The sequence below is a fragment of the Dermacentor andersoni genome, chromosome 1 (assembly GCF_023375885.2).
Source record: "Dermacentor andersoni chromosome 1, qqDerAnde1_hic_scaffold, whole genome shotgun sequence".
NCBI lineage: Eukaryota > Metazoa > Arthropoda > Arachnida > Ixodida > Ixodidae > Dermacentor > Dermacentor andersoni.
In genome coordinates, this window is record NC_092814.1 from 378,100,347 (window position 1) to 378,118,565 (window position 18,219).

The 18,219-nt window shown below is 44.7% G+C and overlaps 1 protein-coding gene across 4 annotated transcripts in view; it reads right to left on the reverse strand.

Annotated features, from left to right (window-relative positions):
* The window catches only part of LOC126518492 (tRNA (34-2'-O)-methyltransferase regulator WDR6), a 255,301-nt gene extending 241,281 nt beyond the window's left edge, over nucleotides 1-14,020 (reverse strand). For 2 of the 4 annotated variants that reach the window (XR_007596414.3, XM_072285870.1), the window contains exons 1-3: nucleotides 13,789-14,020; nucleotides 9,942-10,040; nucleotides 4,626-4,713 (exon numbers count right to left, since the gene is read on the reverse strand). Coding sequence is in view for 3 of the 4 variants with exons in the window: in XM_072285870.1 (XP_072141971.1) it covers nucleotides 4,626-4,713; nucleotides 9,942-10,040; nucleotides 13,789-13,855 (254 nt within the window). In the remaining variant the exon portion in view is untranslated. The remainder of the gene's footprint in view (nucleotides 1-4,625; nucleotides 4,714-9,941; nucleotides 10,041-13,788) is intronic. The other 2 variants (XM_055064865.2, XM_050168279.3) reach the window with 2 other exon arrangements.
* Nucleotides 14,021-18,219: the final 4,199 nt, after the last annotated feature.

Here is an 18,219-nt window from a genome sequence, read left to right on the forward strand (position 1 = left end):
ATTAGCAGTAAGTCATGATCACACATTTTCACTGCACAGCTTTGTTATTACGTTTTTGCTATCCTGCAAGAGCATGCTAGTGTTATCAGATAATGCATGATTCTTCAATGTCCTTGTTCTTTTCAGAAATATGGGCTCATCGTATAAGTGTGGAGGCATGCTAATAGATTACTGTTGCACATTCTATAATAAACTTTGCAACAATGAGCAAATCTAGAAGACTCAATGATGCAAGTATAGAAGCAGCCGGACACAAGCTTCTTGCTATCACTGTTGCCAAGTTGTACTTTTGTTTAGAGGGCACAAGTTTGCCCAACAAACACTTCCCTTTCAAGTAGGTTGTTTGGTTGCCTGCCTGCTGGACAGCACCTGTCACTACCACATGACAATATACACTAATTATCAAACTAAATAAACAGATTAACATTTTGATCAATAACAGCACAAAATTTTTTCTAAGCCCAATATTGAAGGCAAATTCACTTGGTGGGATTTGACCACTTGCACAACTATGACAGATTAGGCACCATGGTTGGACAAAAGAAGCACACATCACAACTTTTAAAATTCCACCCTCATGCCAAGTTGAAAAACAACCGATGCATTCAGCTTGGCCTCATACAGCTGGTGCTTGGCATGCATGTTATGCTAATGCATGGTCTTTTTATGATATAATGCTGGCAAAATGATTTGCTTTTAGCAGTAAAAATCAGCAACAGGCTAGGACACGTAGAGAGCAAAGTGCTTGCTCTAATCGTGTTTAACAGATTGGCGGAAGCACGTGTGCTGGCGGTCGCAAAGGGATTGTGGATTCACTCTTTCGCAATGGCTGCAGCTTTCAGTCAAGAAATAAAGAAAACAAGAAAGAACTAGGGTAGCAAACATTGTTTCACTTTCACTAACTATTAAAGTGAAAGGCAAGTGAAAGGCATTAATTTTGACCACCTGGGGTTCTTTAAAGGGGTCACGACACAGTCCTTGAACTAGTCTCAGTTTATCATTGGAACTGAGAGTAAAGGGGCCGATATAGTAATGAACAAAAAGCTGGCTCCCATTGCACATTTCAACTCAAAATTTAAGTTTGAAAATGCTGCCTCTAAGGCCCTCCCAGTGACAGCGACTGCCATTTGGGAAGGAATTTTGTGACATCAGGACGTGTTGAGTCACCACTCTGTTCACTACCTTGAAAGAGTCCAAAACCATATTGACGTCTAGCTCTGCACACTCAGGCACCCAATGGCATAGTAAGGGCGCCTCCATTGAATTCAGCACAATTCATTGCTGAAAGCAGCAGAAATGAGAGAACGCCTGCAGGAACTACCTCGGCCTACCCGCAGAGATGCACATGAGAAAACAAAACAATGCATGGTGACCATGACATATTTTTGGTTCCTACAGTCACTTCCAGTGTACAAAAGCATGGCCTTTGAGATTGGCTTCCATTACTCTGAGGGAGCTGTAACTGGAGATTCGATTCATTTTGTCACCTGTTAGCGTTGCCATACTGCTATATGGCTATATGCAGCTAAGGCTTCCAGGCTTCCACAGACTGAAACTACACTTATGTCAAACAGGCAATTCCAGAAAAAGGTAGAAAATGCGAAGCAACTGTTTCCCCCATGTAGAAGGAATTGAGAAATGCATGGCAAAATTGATGACCTTGAAAACGAAAGCTGTGATACGAGTTATTCGTTCTTTCTGCATATGATGGCAGTGTAGTAATTGATATGATCACTTTTACAGTGTTGAAAAAATTTCTTTTGCTGTATTCTGTGGGGATGCGCGACTCTCACGCGTCCCCTGATATGTTGTTTTCCCGCATAGCTCCCGTCTCCTGTAATCTGCTTCGCCGCGTGGCCTGGTGCCTGCGGCAGTCAGTATGGTCGAAGCGCAGTACGAGAGATGGAGCGGGTGTTGCGCTGCTAACGCCACCTAACGGCGGGGTTACTTGGGCGCGGAAAGGAGAAGGCTCTTCCTCTTTGGCTCGGGTTCAGCAAGCGGCACGAACGCTCTGCGTGTGCGCCGATACATGCTTCTGTGAGACCGTCTCACGAGGCCTCGTTCGAACGTGCCACCGTTCGCGTGACCGCGTACGCGCAAACGACCAGGCATTGGTATCCAGCATGAGGCGAACATATTTGCTCGCTATCCGGTCGCGGTGAGTCAGACTTCTAGATTTGTTGCGCACCCATCGGCATGTTTTGTGGATAGCAACTCGGCTAGCAGGCATTAGTCCATGAAAGGTGCAATAAATGCCCTTGTGATTGTTTGCACTACTGTGTTCTCGTTCCTTTGTCCCAAGAGCACGGGTCAGAAGCCCCACAATTCTTATGTCTTGACCTATTTATTTACAAAGCTTATGTGAGCTCAAATTTAAATGTTCCAAAGTACAGTTCCTGACGTTTTAGTAATTTTTCCTACATTGGTCACATTGTATTGTGAATTTCTTCTCCTTTAAATCCTCTGCAGCTTGCATGCCCTTTCCTGTATAGGCCTGAAGAGGCCTCCAGTACTTTTAAATAAAATAAAAATAAATAAATATGGTTCAACTGCGATATAAAAAAATTCACATACACATTTTCCACTACAATGAAAGCACTCAAATTTTGCTAGCTATGCATACAGTTTAACATGCAATGCATAATTCAAGCCAGAAAATTTGGTTTCACGGTCCCTTTAATGTGAACCTAAATCTAAGTACACAGACATTTTTGCTTTGCCCCGCCTCAAAATGTGTGCTGGAACTGAACCCATAACTTTGTGCTGGGTAGAAGAATGCTATAGCGACTGAGCCACCCTGGCAGGCATTGCCGCAAAGCATGCAAACTGGGAAGGCTCATCATGGCAGACTGAGCGCTCCACAACGTGCATCACAATGATGCTGTCACAAGAAGTTGTTTATTAAACACTTCACAGCAGTGTACAGTGGAACACCATTGATATGTTCCTTGCTTCCCTGCTGCTACATCATATTTTTGCCGTCCAGAAGTAAATCCCATTGATTACCAAGTATTATGTTCCCCTTTGATATGTCACCATCCTTCAATGTTCCCACACACACCCTACATTGTGTTTGAATGTGGTGGTCACGTAAATTTAGCGGTGCAGAGAGATTTGCTCTAGCACCTTGTACGAAGACGATAAATTAATATGTTGCAATAAGCAACCGAGGTTGCACAAGCATATCAGTAGTAAACATGCACAGAGCAGTTGGCAAAGCATCGGAAGCGTGCAAGGTAAAACCTAGTGGGAATTGAGCGCAGGACTACATTTATTTTGTAGCTGGCAAGAGTGCACAATCGCTGGATCTCTTTAGTTAGCTTCGCTGCAATGGAGCCATGTTATGCAGTGAAGCATACGCAAACTATTGCAGCGAAGCATATCGCGTGGACAAGGGCCAACATCACGGAAAATCATACATGTTGCTTAATTATACGTGTGGGCATTTAACGTCACCAATCACAGTACAAGCACTGAGACATCTACTAATAACTGTACTGGCAGCCATTCAGAGCTGTTTCTGACGTTGCTGTGGAAATTTACAGCCTTCCTCACTGTTATGTCTTCCCGGTTGCCAAGTTCGTTTTTTTCGCGGTTCCTTGAAAAACATATCAACTTGTTCAGAAAAGCCCGTTCAACAAAACCAAACTGTACTAATCACTTGTAACAGCTACATGTGTTCCGCTCATATTTTTGCAGTGACAAGTGATGACTTGTGCACATTCACTAAAATGTGTGAGTTTGAATCACTGACAGTACCAGTGCCATGTTAACAAGTCTGCATTTTTGTAAGTCCGATTTTCCATATGCTCCATTCTACATTTTCAGTGGTGAGAAATGAAGTGAGCCAAGGAAACAGTACCTAACAATGCCCCAAAAACTTCGCCGCAACAAGCACCAGCAGTAATTTCAAATGGAGCTGATCTCAAACCACATTGAAACCAATGAGACACTTGTCTTGATATACTGTGTACAGGCTGTTCGTACAAAACCACACTCTGGATTGGAGATGCTGAGATTCAGCTTCGTATACTTTATTGCATAACCTTTTTCACTGAAGGTGCTGCCACAGCATACCTTACATGAATGAGGATGTGCTGTAGTGCATATAACACCACACATTATCAGTTGTTACACAGCACAGGAAAGAGCCTGCTGCCTGTACAGTTCACAAACACGGGACAGAGACATGGTTTTCTTAAGACAATGGCTGCAAGAGCCACTAAGCCACACGCAACTGCACCAACACCTTGAAAAACATATGTCGCTGCGTGCATGCTACATGCCCCTCTTATTTTCACAGTGTACCTGTGCTCCATTAGAAACTGTACATTCAAAAACACACCAATATCAGGCAAACAGCACAGGTTCATCAGATTGTTACGTCACTGACATCACTAAACCTCTATGCATGTTGGCCTATGCTGCCCTTAAATATTTACACACTGCACAGCACACACCAATAAAAATTCCGGCATAAAGTACTTAAAGCCATTAACCTTGTTCTTGAGCTGTGGGTATCACGCACACTGCATGTGCACTGTCTTGTGGATTGAACAAATCAAGCCCAATATACTATCTTATGAAACAGCCAACCAAGCTAAAGGTTCATAAAAAGGACTCACACCACAGATGATGAGGGAGACACCTCAGCGGTCATGACTGTCAGGAAACGAGAGCCAAATACAGCACATGTCGCAAGAGACTTGCCCACTGCATCAGAAACAGAACAACATCAGTAGTCGACAAATTAGCAACTTGTCTAAAGTCTAAAGCTCCTTATTAAAAAAAAAAAGCTTTAAGATAACATTTCCTATTTTGGCCAGCCTGCCCCCGACCATTTCAATGTTGCAGTCAAGCAAACCTGCGCATTATGACCAAACATACTAATGTGACACCATGTCTGACATTCTCAAAAAGGCTGCACCTTTTTTAAAGCAATGTTCTGTTGTACTAAGAATATTTAAGAATCTTATGAACACTTGGTTATAGGCAGTGTCACTTCAGTAAGGTGCACACATCTACCGAAAAACATTACTGACAAGAACAAAATGTGCACTGCATGTTAATGAGAGGAAGTGGACAGTAAAATAACTGTTGCTTTTTAGGTCAGACCCCATGAAATCAGCTTGCTGGCTACCGCAAACAAAGTACCTTGCCACAGTGTGAAGTACAACTGAGTTGAGCATCCATCCAAGTTTTACTTGCTTAAATAAGGAGCGAGAAGAATAAGAGGTACATTGGGGGTTCAAATTTTACAACTACATCCATCAGTATGAGTGGAGCTGGCTAACACTTCTAGGGCTAGATCTAGTACTCATATGCAAATATTCAAGATATTGGATGGAAGAATGGCCACAACAGTAGCTCATTGGTAAAGCATCGCAGATGTCCTAATGTGGCAGAAATGTGCTGGGCTCCGACCAGTGGCAAGATGTATTTTCTCCACTTTCATTTCCCTTTTCTTTATTTGCAGACATTTTATTTAACAAAAGAAACAGTTAAATTCCCATACACTTTCCATGGCTTGATGTGGCTGTTTAAGGGGTTCCCAAAGCTTCTGGCTTTGGGGAGCCCTACAAGCTTTAAAAAAGTGCTGGCAAAATGCCTTCTGCCTTGTCCCTTAGGCTGAGCATAGACAGGGCCTCAATAAACATCCACGCCTAATCCAAGCATGATCACCATCATTATTATCGTCAGCCTATTTATGTCCACTGCAGGATGAAGGACTCTCCCTGCGATCTCCAATTACCCCTGCCCTGCGCCAACCGATTCCACTAGCACTTGCAAATTTCTTAATTTCATCACCCCACCAAGTCTTCTAACATCTTTGACTGTGCTTGCCTTCTCTCGGCACCCATTAGACAGTTTTAGTTCAGCGTACGCAACTTATAGCGTACACTATATGCCATAGTGTAGCATACGCTAAGCAGCGCACATTTTTTACAGTTTTAGTTGGCCTGCGAGATTTTCGGATTTCAGAGGAGATATGTCGTCATTGCGGCTATCTCCAGACTGTAGCGATAGGTGGCGCTGACATTTCGTTAGGCTTCGACTCGTTCGAAACGAGAAGCGATCTTGAAAACACCACAAGGTTATCCATAATACTCTGTCGTAGAAGCGGCCTGAGACTAAGCGAAAGCCATTTACACAGTCATTTGCTACGAATGAGGTGCATTTTACAAAAGCAATGCCAAGTTCAATTTGAAGCGGGCAGCCGGGACCGCCGCCATGTTTCACGCAAACTCCGCAAACCACGCAAAGGCGCTAACACTAAATCTGAGAAACAGTGTGCGTACGCTATATGCTGTGGGTCGTTTAGCGTTCTGCGCATGCGCAGTGATGACCCGCTATTTTATAGTGTACGCAATGGTATAGCGTATGCTAAAGTAAAACTGTCTATTCTGTAACCCTAATGATCCACCGGTTATCTAACCTACGCATTACATGACCTGCCCAGCTCCATTTCTTTCTCTTAGTGTGAATTAGAATATCGGCTATCCCTGTTTGCTCTCTGATTCACACCACTCTCTTCTTACCTCTTAATGTTATGCCTAACATTCTTCGTTCCATCGCTCTTTGCGCGGTCTTTGACTTGTTCTCAAGCTTCTTTGCCAGTCTCCAAGTCTCTGCCCCATATGTCAGCACTGGTAAAATGCACTGATTGTACACTTTCCTTTTCAATGATAATGGTAAGCTTCCAGTCAGGAGCTGACAATGTCTGCCGTATGCGATCCAACCCATTTTTATTCTATGAATTTCCGTATCATGATCAGGGTTCCCTGTGATTAATTGACCTAGGTAAACATACTCCTTCACAGATTCTAGAGGCTGAGTGGCGACCCTAAACTCTTGTTCTCTTGCCCGGCTACTGATCATTATCTTTGTCTTCTGCATATTAATCTTCAACCACACTCTTATGCTCTCTCTGTTAAGGTCCTCAATCATTTGTCGTAACTTGTCCTCAGTGTTGCTGAACAGGACAATGTCATCTGCAAATCAACGGTTGCTGAGATATTCGCCGTTGATCCTTACTCCTAAGCCTTCCCAGTTTAATGGCTTGAATACTTCTTCCAAGCACGCAGTGAATAGCAGTGGAGAGATTGTGTCTCCTTGTCTGACCCCTTTCTTTAAAGGAATCTTCATACTTTTCTAGTGGAGAAATAAGATAGCTGTGGAATCTCTGTAGACACTTTCCAAGATATTTACGTAAGCGGTCTGTACTCCTTGATTACGTAATGCCTTTATGACTGCTGGTATCTCGACTGAATCAAATGCTTTTTCGTAATCCATGAAAGCCATATAGAGAGGCTGATTGTACTCCGAGGATTTTTCGATTACCTGATTGATGACATGGACGAGATCCATTGCAGAGTATCCCTTCCTGAAACCTGCCTGTTCCCTCGGTTGACAAAAGTCCAGTGTTGCTCTTATTCTACTAAGTAATATTCCTAGCGTAGGTTGCAGAAATAGAATTTCCAAAACTGGGCAGGCTGGTGAAACCTTGCAGAATCACAACCCAATATCTAGCATGTTTGTTAGTGGAACTAGCACCCCCCATTAATTCCAGAACCTCTCCAAACACGAGGCAATCTCCATAAATTTTTATATTTTGCCGATTTTTCCGTAGCTTTCCTAATAGAAGCAGTGGTGAAATGTTTAGTGTTGGGAAGAGCATCACATGAAGATTCTGTTGCAAAATACTCTATGGCTACATATGTCCCTCTTCCCAAGTAAACCATGATTTCAAAGCATAGTCACCAATTCAAAATTTAATAGCTCAACTTGTGACCAACAAATAAACTGAGAAGTAGACAAAGTTGGATCATGTCGAACCAATGAGGCCCATCTGCAACGTTACTAAGTGATCACTAAGGTTCGACGCACAATGGTAGTACCAAGAATCGTGTCACTCAAGTGCTCATCCAAACACTAAGACTATCTTTCAGACATATGATGGTAGCACTGTGAGTGCTATCACTTGGATACATTTCAAAACACTGAAGTCACTCGCAGCAGCAAAATCACAACGATACTGCAGACCATGTAGCAAAGAAAACCTTCTGCCTATCTTTCATGCCCCCGAGACTCGCCAGCAACGTGATTCTCCCTCAGCACACCACTGGTGCATCCCTGGCGGCAGCAACCTTGAAAGCATATCCATTACAATACACTTTCTTAAATTGACATTTCCAGCTACAAGACACTGCAAAATGGTAGTTAGCCAGGCATGTTGGTACGACGACATAATACGGCAAACAACACACAGTAAAAGGAACAGATGACAAGGGTGCTGACTTCCAACTAAAGTTCAAAGCACAGTGGCAAAACATTAAAGCAGAGGAAAACAAGGTAAATGAAAAAATAAAATAATAACACAAACACAAAAATATTATTACATGTGACTGGGGGATTTGAGTACGCAGGGGGGAAAGGAGTGTTAACCTTGCAGATATGTGACTTTCTTGTCTAGTAATTGAATAGATGCTGTGCTGATGCAAGAGAATTGAGTAGACACTGAGCTGTTCCCTTATTCTTTTGTCTTGTTTTTGTACTGTTTGCCACATTATTTACAAGGTACACTTTAAATATGTTTCTGTACCTATAGGGCTTGAACTATGCATGTGCAAATTTCCATCTTGAAATGTCTACACATTCTGTTACCCCAACAAATTTACATTTTGCTACTCCAAAGGGCATTTTTACAAGTTCGACACTTCGTTTATTTATCGTGATTTCACTAATTGCTCCAGCACTTTGTGATCTTACCAGCATGTTTATCCAAGCATACACCCTACTGACAAACTGTCAATCCAATGTACTCGGTAATTACTTTACAGAAAGCATTCTGAACTCCCTGAAGGCCTTAACGTGAGCCGCAATTAGTAATGTATCATGCCCTATTGGGCATCATACAGTCCACTCATTTGCCCTATAACTTTCAAATTCTGCCGCCACGTTCTCAAAACTACACACGGTTTCCATCCAACACATCCACTGGCTCTCTCGCGGCCAGTGACCTCTCTCACGACCTCATTTACAACTAAACAGTATAATGAAATAATGGCTATAATGTAAGTGAATGAAATTCCCCTTGAAACCCTCATGGGGATCCATGTTTTTAAAAGATTGTTTTAACAAAGTAATATTGTTTTGCCAATAGATATGACGATCTAGCTTTGTTACCAAAACCAATATATATATATAATGTGGGGATGCTGGCCGCATGACTGCATCACTGTGCCGGCATCATCACCACCTGGGCCTGGCTCATGCACCCGTGCCACGCACAGCCAGCCTGGAGCCGGAGCACGAGGAACTGCAACCAGGAAGCAGTTTCAGTTGGTTTGGTGCTTCGGGCAGTAAAGGTTGTCTTTTGCACGGCTCTTGCACCCTGTGTCGTCTCTAAGAGCTTCGGCTGGTCACTGGCTCTGAAGCCATGGCCCTAAGTCCGCAATATATACCCGATCGGTGCATGCAGAGTATATGGCTTTCTGCGTGGTTCAGCACTCATTTGGTGTGGCAGTTCAATATTCCTGCATCTCTGCATTGAATACACCATTGAGCAACACTGACCTTTCTCGAAGCTGTGCAAAGCTCCACGCACTCACAGAGGCGCGCCGTGCAGGCTGGTGCAATAGCCATGGTCTGAGCATGGTATCCGAGATCGCACCAGCGCAATCTCGGAGTCCATGCCTAGCTCTGCCCAGCTAGTGCCAGTCTGTGCCAGAGAGGCAAGTCGAGGAGCATGAGTGTGAGCCACTTCTTGTGCACACCAACGCTGCTATGTGCAACACTCAGAAAGAGCAGTATGTCCACTTCACTCACTCACACACTGTGGCCACGAGCCAGCCCAGCCATGCCAAGTCGGCCAGGTTCGCAGGCCTCCTCATTCACACAGCAGAGGCACGTGAGAGCTCACAAGAAGCATGAGCACTTACCAATGCGTATGCCATGCACATTGCTGGTGGTGAATGCTGTCTGGAATCCCACCTGGTTCAAGCTCTCCAGCGAGTAGGCGTACACTCGGTCACCTTCCCCTGAGCACAAACAGTCACAAACTGTAGTAGCCAATTGCAAAGACAGTGAGGATGCTTAGGACTATTTACATCTTGAGTTAGCACAATAGCAGGCTGAGAACTCATAGGCTTCCTTGCATTTCATCTAAGGTTTTTTTTTTTTTTTTTTTTTTTCGCAATGGTAGCTGTAAAGGTTTATTTGACGCTTGATGGCCATATGCCGTGCCAAACATATACCATCATGGCATTGCAAAAATAAAATAAGATAACCAAATTATTTAATAAAAGAAGGTAATCTGAATTAAAATATAGGACTTCATGATTCAATGAAACAAAGAGGTACTGAGAGACACTGTTGTTGAGACGTTCCAGATTAATTTTGGCCATCTGAGACTTCTTAAACTGCATTCACAGCTCAGGACATGAGCATTTTCGCTTTCTGGCCCCATCAAGATATCAGTGCAACTAAGAAGCACACCTGCAACCTCATACAAGCCTCTCCTGCAGTTGTCACTATTTGGCCAGCTAAAGCTCTCTTGGGTAACGCTTAAACGCCCTTTGCAATATTTTCTTTTTATTATTATTAAAGCACATAGCCTTCTTTGGCTCCTTCGCACATTTTCAAAGTGGTCACACTTTCACCGCTGATACAAAAGCACTGATGCAAAGGGCCCATGCTCTCACGTAATTGCCCTGTGGGACACGTTTAACACTGAACGCCAACTATTATAGCTGTTTTACTGAGACGCATATGTGCTGTTGTGCAAGAGGTTTGAGGCGTCTAAAGGTTTAGATGCTGTGGATTGCCCTCCTCTTCTCCCGCCTCCCTCTTCCCCTGTCACCTTCCATGCTGGCACTCGCACTTCTGGAGACAATACACATGACAAATCAGCTTATATGTATAGCCCCCTATACTCCGGCTACACACGTGCTGGTTAATGGGCTTGTTCTCTACGCACTTACGCAATAAAACAACAAACACTACTTAAATATCTTTACTGCCACAAATGTATGCCTTCAAGTGCACCAGTCATTTAATAAAGCGAACATTTTTCTAGAAGCATTTAGCTATTTGCTTACATCAACAATCATCATAGATGGTTTCAGCACAATTTTAGTTCAGGCGTACAGCTTACATTGCACAGGACATAGAAAATAAAAGAAATTCATCAGATAGCTTGACAAGACTCTCGCCCCCCTGGACATGGAACACCAACTAGGACTCGGAGCATAAACACATCAACAAATACATCTGTCAAATAGCAAAACACTTACCATTAAAATAGAGTATAATTAGCCTACACTAGCTAAACAGAACTTTGCAGTGACAGTTTGGGGGAGTTAAGAACATTATTTAAACAGTATTTTGAAATGAGCAGAGTTTATACGTAGTATCTGAAACAGAACCTGTACCTCACACAGGAAAACAGCATTGCACATTACACAGATATAATGAATGATAAACAAGAAATGTAGTTTCCATTGGCAGTGTGTCATGATAGTATTACAAAAGCCTGGTGTACAAGTTAACTTGTATCGTAAACAATCAATATGAAAGACACCTAGCACCCCCTTCCCCCCCCCCCCCCCCCCATGTTCAGAAATACATTACATCAACTTTTAGAGGTATTTACCAGCTCATGTGTGAAACAACTCAGTGATTTTGTACTATATGCTTGCCTCTTGCTCCAAAAGACAATGATGTGCACTTTTGAGGCCATTTGTTAAGTTATTTAGGTAAAACATCATCCTAGTGATGAAACAACTTCCCATACGCTTTTTCGATTATGGGCCTCCCCAATTTGTCGCCCTGGACTGCCAAGGTATGCCAGATACACTGCTTTCTGCCTCGAAGGATTCCTGTGAAAATATTTTTCTCTGCGTATTTAATGCCCTTTAGTTCACTTGAAGTTGTCATTTACCAAACACTGGTCATTGTTCTCACCAACAATCAGGAATTACTTGCCTATATTTGCTTTTGCAAGAATTCGCGGTAGCCCTGAACTTAGTGACACAAGTTTGTGGCTGGGAGCAATTTATTTATTTATTTCTTACAAGTTGTAACAATGCATCATTATTCAGTATACTTTGGTGGCACCTATACGCTCCTGACAGCGGAGTTCGCCGGCAAGGGCCACGCCACCTGTCGCAGCAGAAGCATAACTATGGGATGGATGGAGAATAGGCACCCTGTAAGACAGTGCAGTTCACGGCTTCGAAACCAATTGGGGCCCAGCATAGTATCGGCAAGTTCAATAGCAGAATAAATCTTTTTGAAACACATGAGCCGACATTTATGCTTTTCATTCTGCATCATGGTTCTCGGTATCGTACATTGACATTCTTAATGGCAAACGTCCGGTGATGCTCGATAAGCGGCTAATCACTTTGAGCATGCTAAAGTAAGTGACAATTGAGGGCTTGCAAGAGCATCAAAGCAGTGCCAAGAAAGAGCAAGCTATTCGAATACCGAGCCAAGCTCAAAGACTATTGAATTAATATGTCAAAGCATGGCGACGTCCGGAAAAAAAAAACTTTTGTGTTTCCATTCCTCTGAATGTCGCTACTCCAGCACACACACACACACAAGAAAAAAAAGCCACATTCTTTCACACCGAGAATGTGTCAGATAGGTGGAACTGACTAATTTTGCTATTGACTTGAACCCACAAAGCGAAATTCGCTTCATTTCTGTTGCTCTAAGCAAGAGCGCGCATGCAGTTTCAACGCTATCACAACGCGAGCAGACCGATCATTCCGTGCCAGTGTGGACTCAACTTGACCCGTGAGGCGGATAGTTTTTGCTCCAACGCGCTGCCTGGGCCATGTCAAGACCCTATAGGACACCGAAGAGGTAACGTGGACACCTAAGCTGGAACACAGACTGGTCCAGAGGTTTGGTGCTCGACGTGACTTCCGCATGCTGGGGGTGTATAATATAAGCGGCCTCGGCGGCCCAAACCCCCGGACCGCCCTGGTTCCAGCTTTGATTCCCCGCTGCCCCTTGGGTGCCCTGGAGATGTTGCGCCGCCCGCTTTATTATAATCTCAGGTGCTCTTCTGAGGCCTCCATTTGCCGGTTACATCTGCCCTCCTGGAGCAGTAGTTGTATAGAACCCAATCCACCACCGTGATAAAAAAAGCGTCCCGCGACTTCTGCAACATCAGTCAGAACCTTGCCTTTGCTGACATCCCGTGAAATGTCGTTCTCGGTTAATTCCCCTCAATAATATTTGGCTCTTCGTTTCGTTTGCAGCGCTGTCACTGCTGAGCTGCTGCTGTCGGCAGCGCCACGATATTCAGCACCGTACGCATTATCGGCCCAAGAAACTCGTCATAATGTCACTCTGTGCAAAACTACTAAAGGAGAGGAAAGCACTGAAACTATAATTATTGCAGGAAGCGCTCCGTGTAGGCGCTTGTCGGTAAACAAATGATGCAAACAAGCAGCGTTTCCTCTGGCGAAATGCCCTGCCTTGCTCGATAATACCACGCTACACGACACACGCGTATGTACGCGAGACAAAACAAACATAGAGCTACCAGGATAGTGGCTAACACCAAGCAAACCGGTAAGTTTCCCGCAGTCGACTGTGAACAAGGGAAAACAGCTATTCGCTATGTACAGCCTTGAGAAGGCAATTTGTTGATCCGGCACAACATGTGTATAAGCAAGACAAATTTACACAGTCCACAAGAGTAAAACGACAATCGGCGATTTTTTGGTGTCGTTCAAAGTCGGCTTCAGCGATGCAGTGATGTGAACCTACCTACGAGAATGGTGTTGCCCCAGAATGTCGCCGCTATAATATGTGTCCTCGACAACAAACACTCCATCGCGATCAAGTATCAGAAAGTTCTCTTTGTAACAAGAATCTCTTGATCAAGTCGCATTTCATGACAGCGAGCAAACAAGTGGTACGACAACCGCCAGCCGGCAACGTTTTCACAGCCGCGCACATGGATAAGTAACTAGGAGCGCGGCCATGTTTACAGCAATTTGCAGCGTTGCCAACAGGCAATGGTCCTTTTACGTCAAGCGAGCGCCTTCAGGCACTGGTCAAGCGAATGCTCAAATAACTATATAAACGGTGCAAATAACCTACACAAAGTTATCAAACTAACTCAAACAATGCAGCTTTTGCACATTTTTTATTATCGTGTGCATTTGTTGTCTCTGCTTTAAGAGAGATTTATTTCATGAAAGCTCTAAACATTTAAAAACTACCCAAAACAATTAGGTAAACGGTTAGTTTTTTAGCACACAGGTGCCCCGACGACGTGGGGCCGCTCATAGAGTTGGGCCGCTGGTGCGAAACACGTCTCCACGGAGGAAGGAAACTAAGGAGAGGCCCTGACGTCACTCTTTGTGAAGCAAAAGTGAAGCCGGAATTTGGCGTTGCTCATGGCGATGCTCCGCCTTTTGGGCCACCCTCCTCTCTTGTTTACATCTTTCGCGAAACCACGCCGCGCTGCGCTTGGTGTCGCGCGCTCGCGCAACATCTGGCAGAGCACGGTGCAGGTAACACAGCACAACAAGACACGGTGACTAACGCAAACCCGCCCACTCAGCGCCTTTGCCACGGCCCGAAACCTACCAGAGCAACACGTGTGAGCGCTCAAAACCATAACAACGCCGCCATTGTGGCCCAAAAGGCGTGGCCATAGAACAAAAAAAAAACAAAACAGCAGCAAAAAAATGAGAACCTACTACGTCATTTCCGCCACACTTTTCTCCTAGCGCGCGGAGGGGGTAGGGCCTCTCCTTAGTAGAGAGTTTTAGAATAGGGGCCCCAAACGTTTTGGGGCCCCAAAGAAATAGCGTCGAAGCCACTGCGCATGCGCGAGACGCAAACTGCGTTTGGGTTTTGCGTTGGGAACGCTATTTCGCCGATTTAGCGGGAGCTCAAATAGCGTTCCCAAAAGCTTTGCGTCAACAAACATGGTGGCACCCATCGAAGCGACGGCTCTAACCTAGCACCAAACTGGGTTCGATTCGCAGTAATGCGTGAAGTTCACAAGCTAGGAGAAGTGACTGCAGTTATCGCTTTCTCTCAACTAGCGTCTGTTATGAAGATTGATTCATTAGACGCCGCTGATTCCGAATTCGAGTTTGGATTTTATGGCTCGTAGGCCTAACGCGGCTAAGCTTGGCTGGTGAAGGCACGCAAAGTTGGTTTTGTTGCTCCAAACTAAGCACAACTAATTGTTTGCTGCTTGAAGAATAACCTCTAAATTGTAATTAAACGCGAATACGCGCAAGTCAAAATTACTATTCATATCATAAGATGGCATATTTTATTTAATTATTTTTAATCGTTTTTCTTAGACGCCGTAGTGGCGCTGTCAGCGCAAGACGCTATCTGCAAACGCAAAGCCCTATTCTAAAACTCTTCACTCCTGCGTGCCCCAACGCTAACATCCGCAAAGCTCTTTGGGGCCCCAAAATATTGGGGCCCCTATTCTAAAACTCTCTAGTTTCCTTCCTCCGTGCACGTCTCGCTATTGGTGGTGTTTCACGTCTACACCGTTGCATGGCAGCACACATTAGGAGGCTAAAAAGCGGGAAATTTGAACATGCAAGCAATTGTAACTGTACCAAAAGTGCGTTGAAAGAAATAAAAACATTTTTTTTTCAGTGTTCCTGCCCTTCACTATAATTAAAATCCCTCAGGCGCCGTAACAGATGATAATGACTCCGACAAGTTCAGTCGCGCCGCGTGCTCTTGCAGACGGCGTTTGTCGATCCTTCGAAGCGGTCGCCGACAAGCGCCGCGGGCAGGCGATAAGCTATTAGTTTAGCAATGTTCGCTTCACAATTGAGCAATCTATCATCGTTGTTCTTGGTAAGCACTTAAAAATTCAGACGAACAGTCTGAATCGCAAGAGAGGGATGGCAAATCTGCACCTCGAGCTGCGACGTTGCCTGGTGGAGACGGGTTGTAGGCGAGAAGTGATTCGCACCAAACGGTAACAGCACGTCTTGCATGTGCAAAGACAGAGTTTCCATGTTCAGTGAAAAGAGTCGATTGCATGGTTCGTAGGAAGCTCTCGAACATAGACACCAAGTCCTGCGACGCAGGAGTGTACGTGTGTGAGAAGCACTTCGACCCGGCGTAGGTCAAAAGGTCGTGGACAGCGATCTGAACGGTCTGTACTTGAGCTTTTCATTACGCTGAAACAGCACGAAAAAAAAGTAAGACAAGAAAGAGGGCAGGACAGGCGCTTTTCTGTATGTCTTTCTTGTCACACTTCTTTTTGTGCTGTTTACCCCGTAATAAAGCAGTGCACAATAAATTTGTAAGTCAGCAAGTCCGGAATAGCAAATTTGAGAAGTATGACTAAGCTAAGATGCACATCAAAGAAACCCAGGCGGGCATAAGTAATACCGGAGTCACCCGCTGTGGTGTACATCTTCCTCAGAGTGCACGTGGCGAAGGCAACGAAAAATCCTGAATTTATTTTTTCGGCGTTGAGAATAATTCATTCATGAGTACGCACGTTGATACCGCGGATTCCACGGCAGCATGGTTTTAAAGGAATTAGCTGTCTCTCAATTCGTGGCTTCGAGAATTTGGACCTTCTGCATAGAATCTGTATGCGAAACGCGCTATGCATCATTTTTCTTTGGGTACTTTATTGGGTGAAGGCGCTCTATTCACTCAGAGTCTAATACTATATGCCGCACTCCTCAGAACCCTGCTTCGTATGAAATGAGAGCGGGAACGCTGCGCATTGTGCAAATAGTAGCCACGGTTTGTTGAAGCAGAAGTGACGAAAGTAAATTTACTCAAAAGACGAACGGTGACTGCCGCACTAAGAGAAATACTATACGCTTTTGTTTAGGAAAGGTAAAAAGTGCATCAGCAATTATAAATCACATTTTAATATTTTGTAACATAAAGACACTGGCTTAGGGTTTGTCGCTCTAAAGAAGACACTCTAAAACACCGGCTGCAAAGTGTGCTCCCAGCGCAGTGTGTCCGGACCCCGGCGCGCCAGCCTTCTGCAGCCATGTACAGCCCTTTTCATGGTTGGATGGATGCTTGTTATGAGCGTCCCCTTCGGAACGGGACGGTGGGTTGCGCCACCAAGCGTCCTACCTAGGTTAAACAATAAAAAAAAAAAAAAAACACTATGAACTCCCACAACCAAATTTTCTGATCCCATATTGCGAACTGTGCTTTTGTACGCTTCCGTTTTTTGTCGTTTCCCTACTTTTCTTCGCACAATCCTCCAATCGCCTATGTTTACTTTCCCACTGCTCTCGCTGAATCCAAGCGCTTCAAGGAGGCCAGTGGTGCCTAAATCGACCGCTGGGCAGACGTCTTCACATTCTAATAAAACATGCTCCGTGGTTTCCCCAGCTTTATCGCAGCAATTGGCACATGCTTCTTCCTTCTTATACCTCGCTTTATAGGTGCGTGTTCTCTCGCATCCCGATCTCGCTTCGAAAAGTAATGAGCTTCCCTTTGAGTTATCACAAATTGTTTCTTTCTGTTTTTTCCTCTTAAGTAGTTACCCATGGCAGGTTTCTTTTCCATTGCCGCCACCCATGAGATTATTCCAGATTCTCTGACTTTCCGCTTGACGTTCTTTGTTGCTGTGTTGCCCACCCTACAGGCCGCATACTTGCTGGTAAGCTTCCTAGTTCTTTTCTTCCACTGTGAATCAATGTTTTTCCTGTACAGATACCTCAACACTCTTCCAGCCCATTAACTTTCTTCCATATGCCTCAGGCGTTCTTCATGCTCAATTTTACTGCGAGCTTCCCTCATTTCAAAACTAGTCCAGCCCCTATCACCCTGCACAGCTGCATTTGTGGTCTTCCCGTGAGCGCCCAATGCGAGGCGACCCACTGACCTTTGGTTCCCGTCGAGTCCTGGTTGTACCCCTGATTTAAAGCAAACAACTGCATTTCCAAAAGTAAGTCCTGGAACCATTACACCTTTCCACATACCTCGGAGCACCTCGTACCTATCCCAAGCAACCCTAGCCGACTGCCGATGATTGGCCACTTGTTGAGAAATAGTCGGAAGCCAGCTTCACTGGCCACCCGACTTCCGAAAACAGTCGGCCCGACGTCTCCTTCCAGCTACATCGGCACGCGGCCGGCCGCACGGGCTGGACCTCCGTCAGAGCACGACTGGACGCCGAGCGCGCCAAACGCTCGTCGGTGCGACAAGCCGGCAATGCATCGG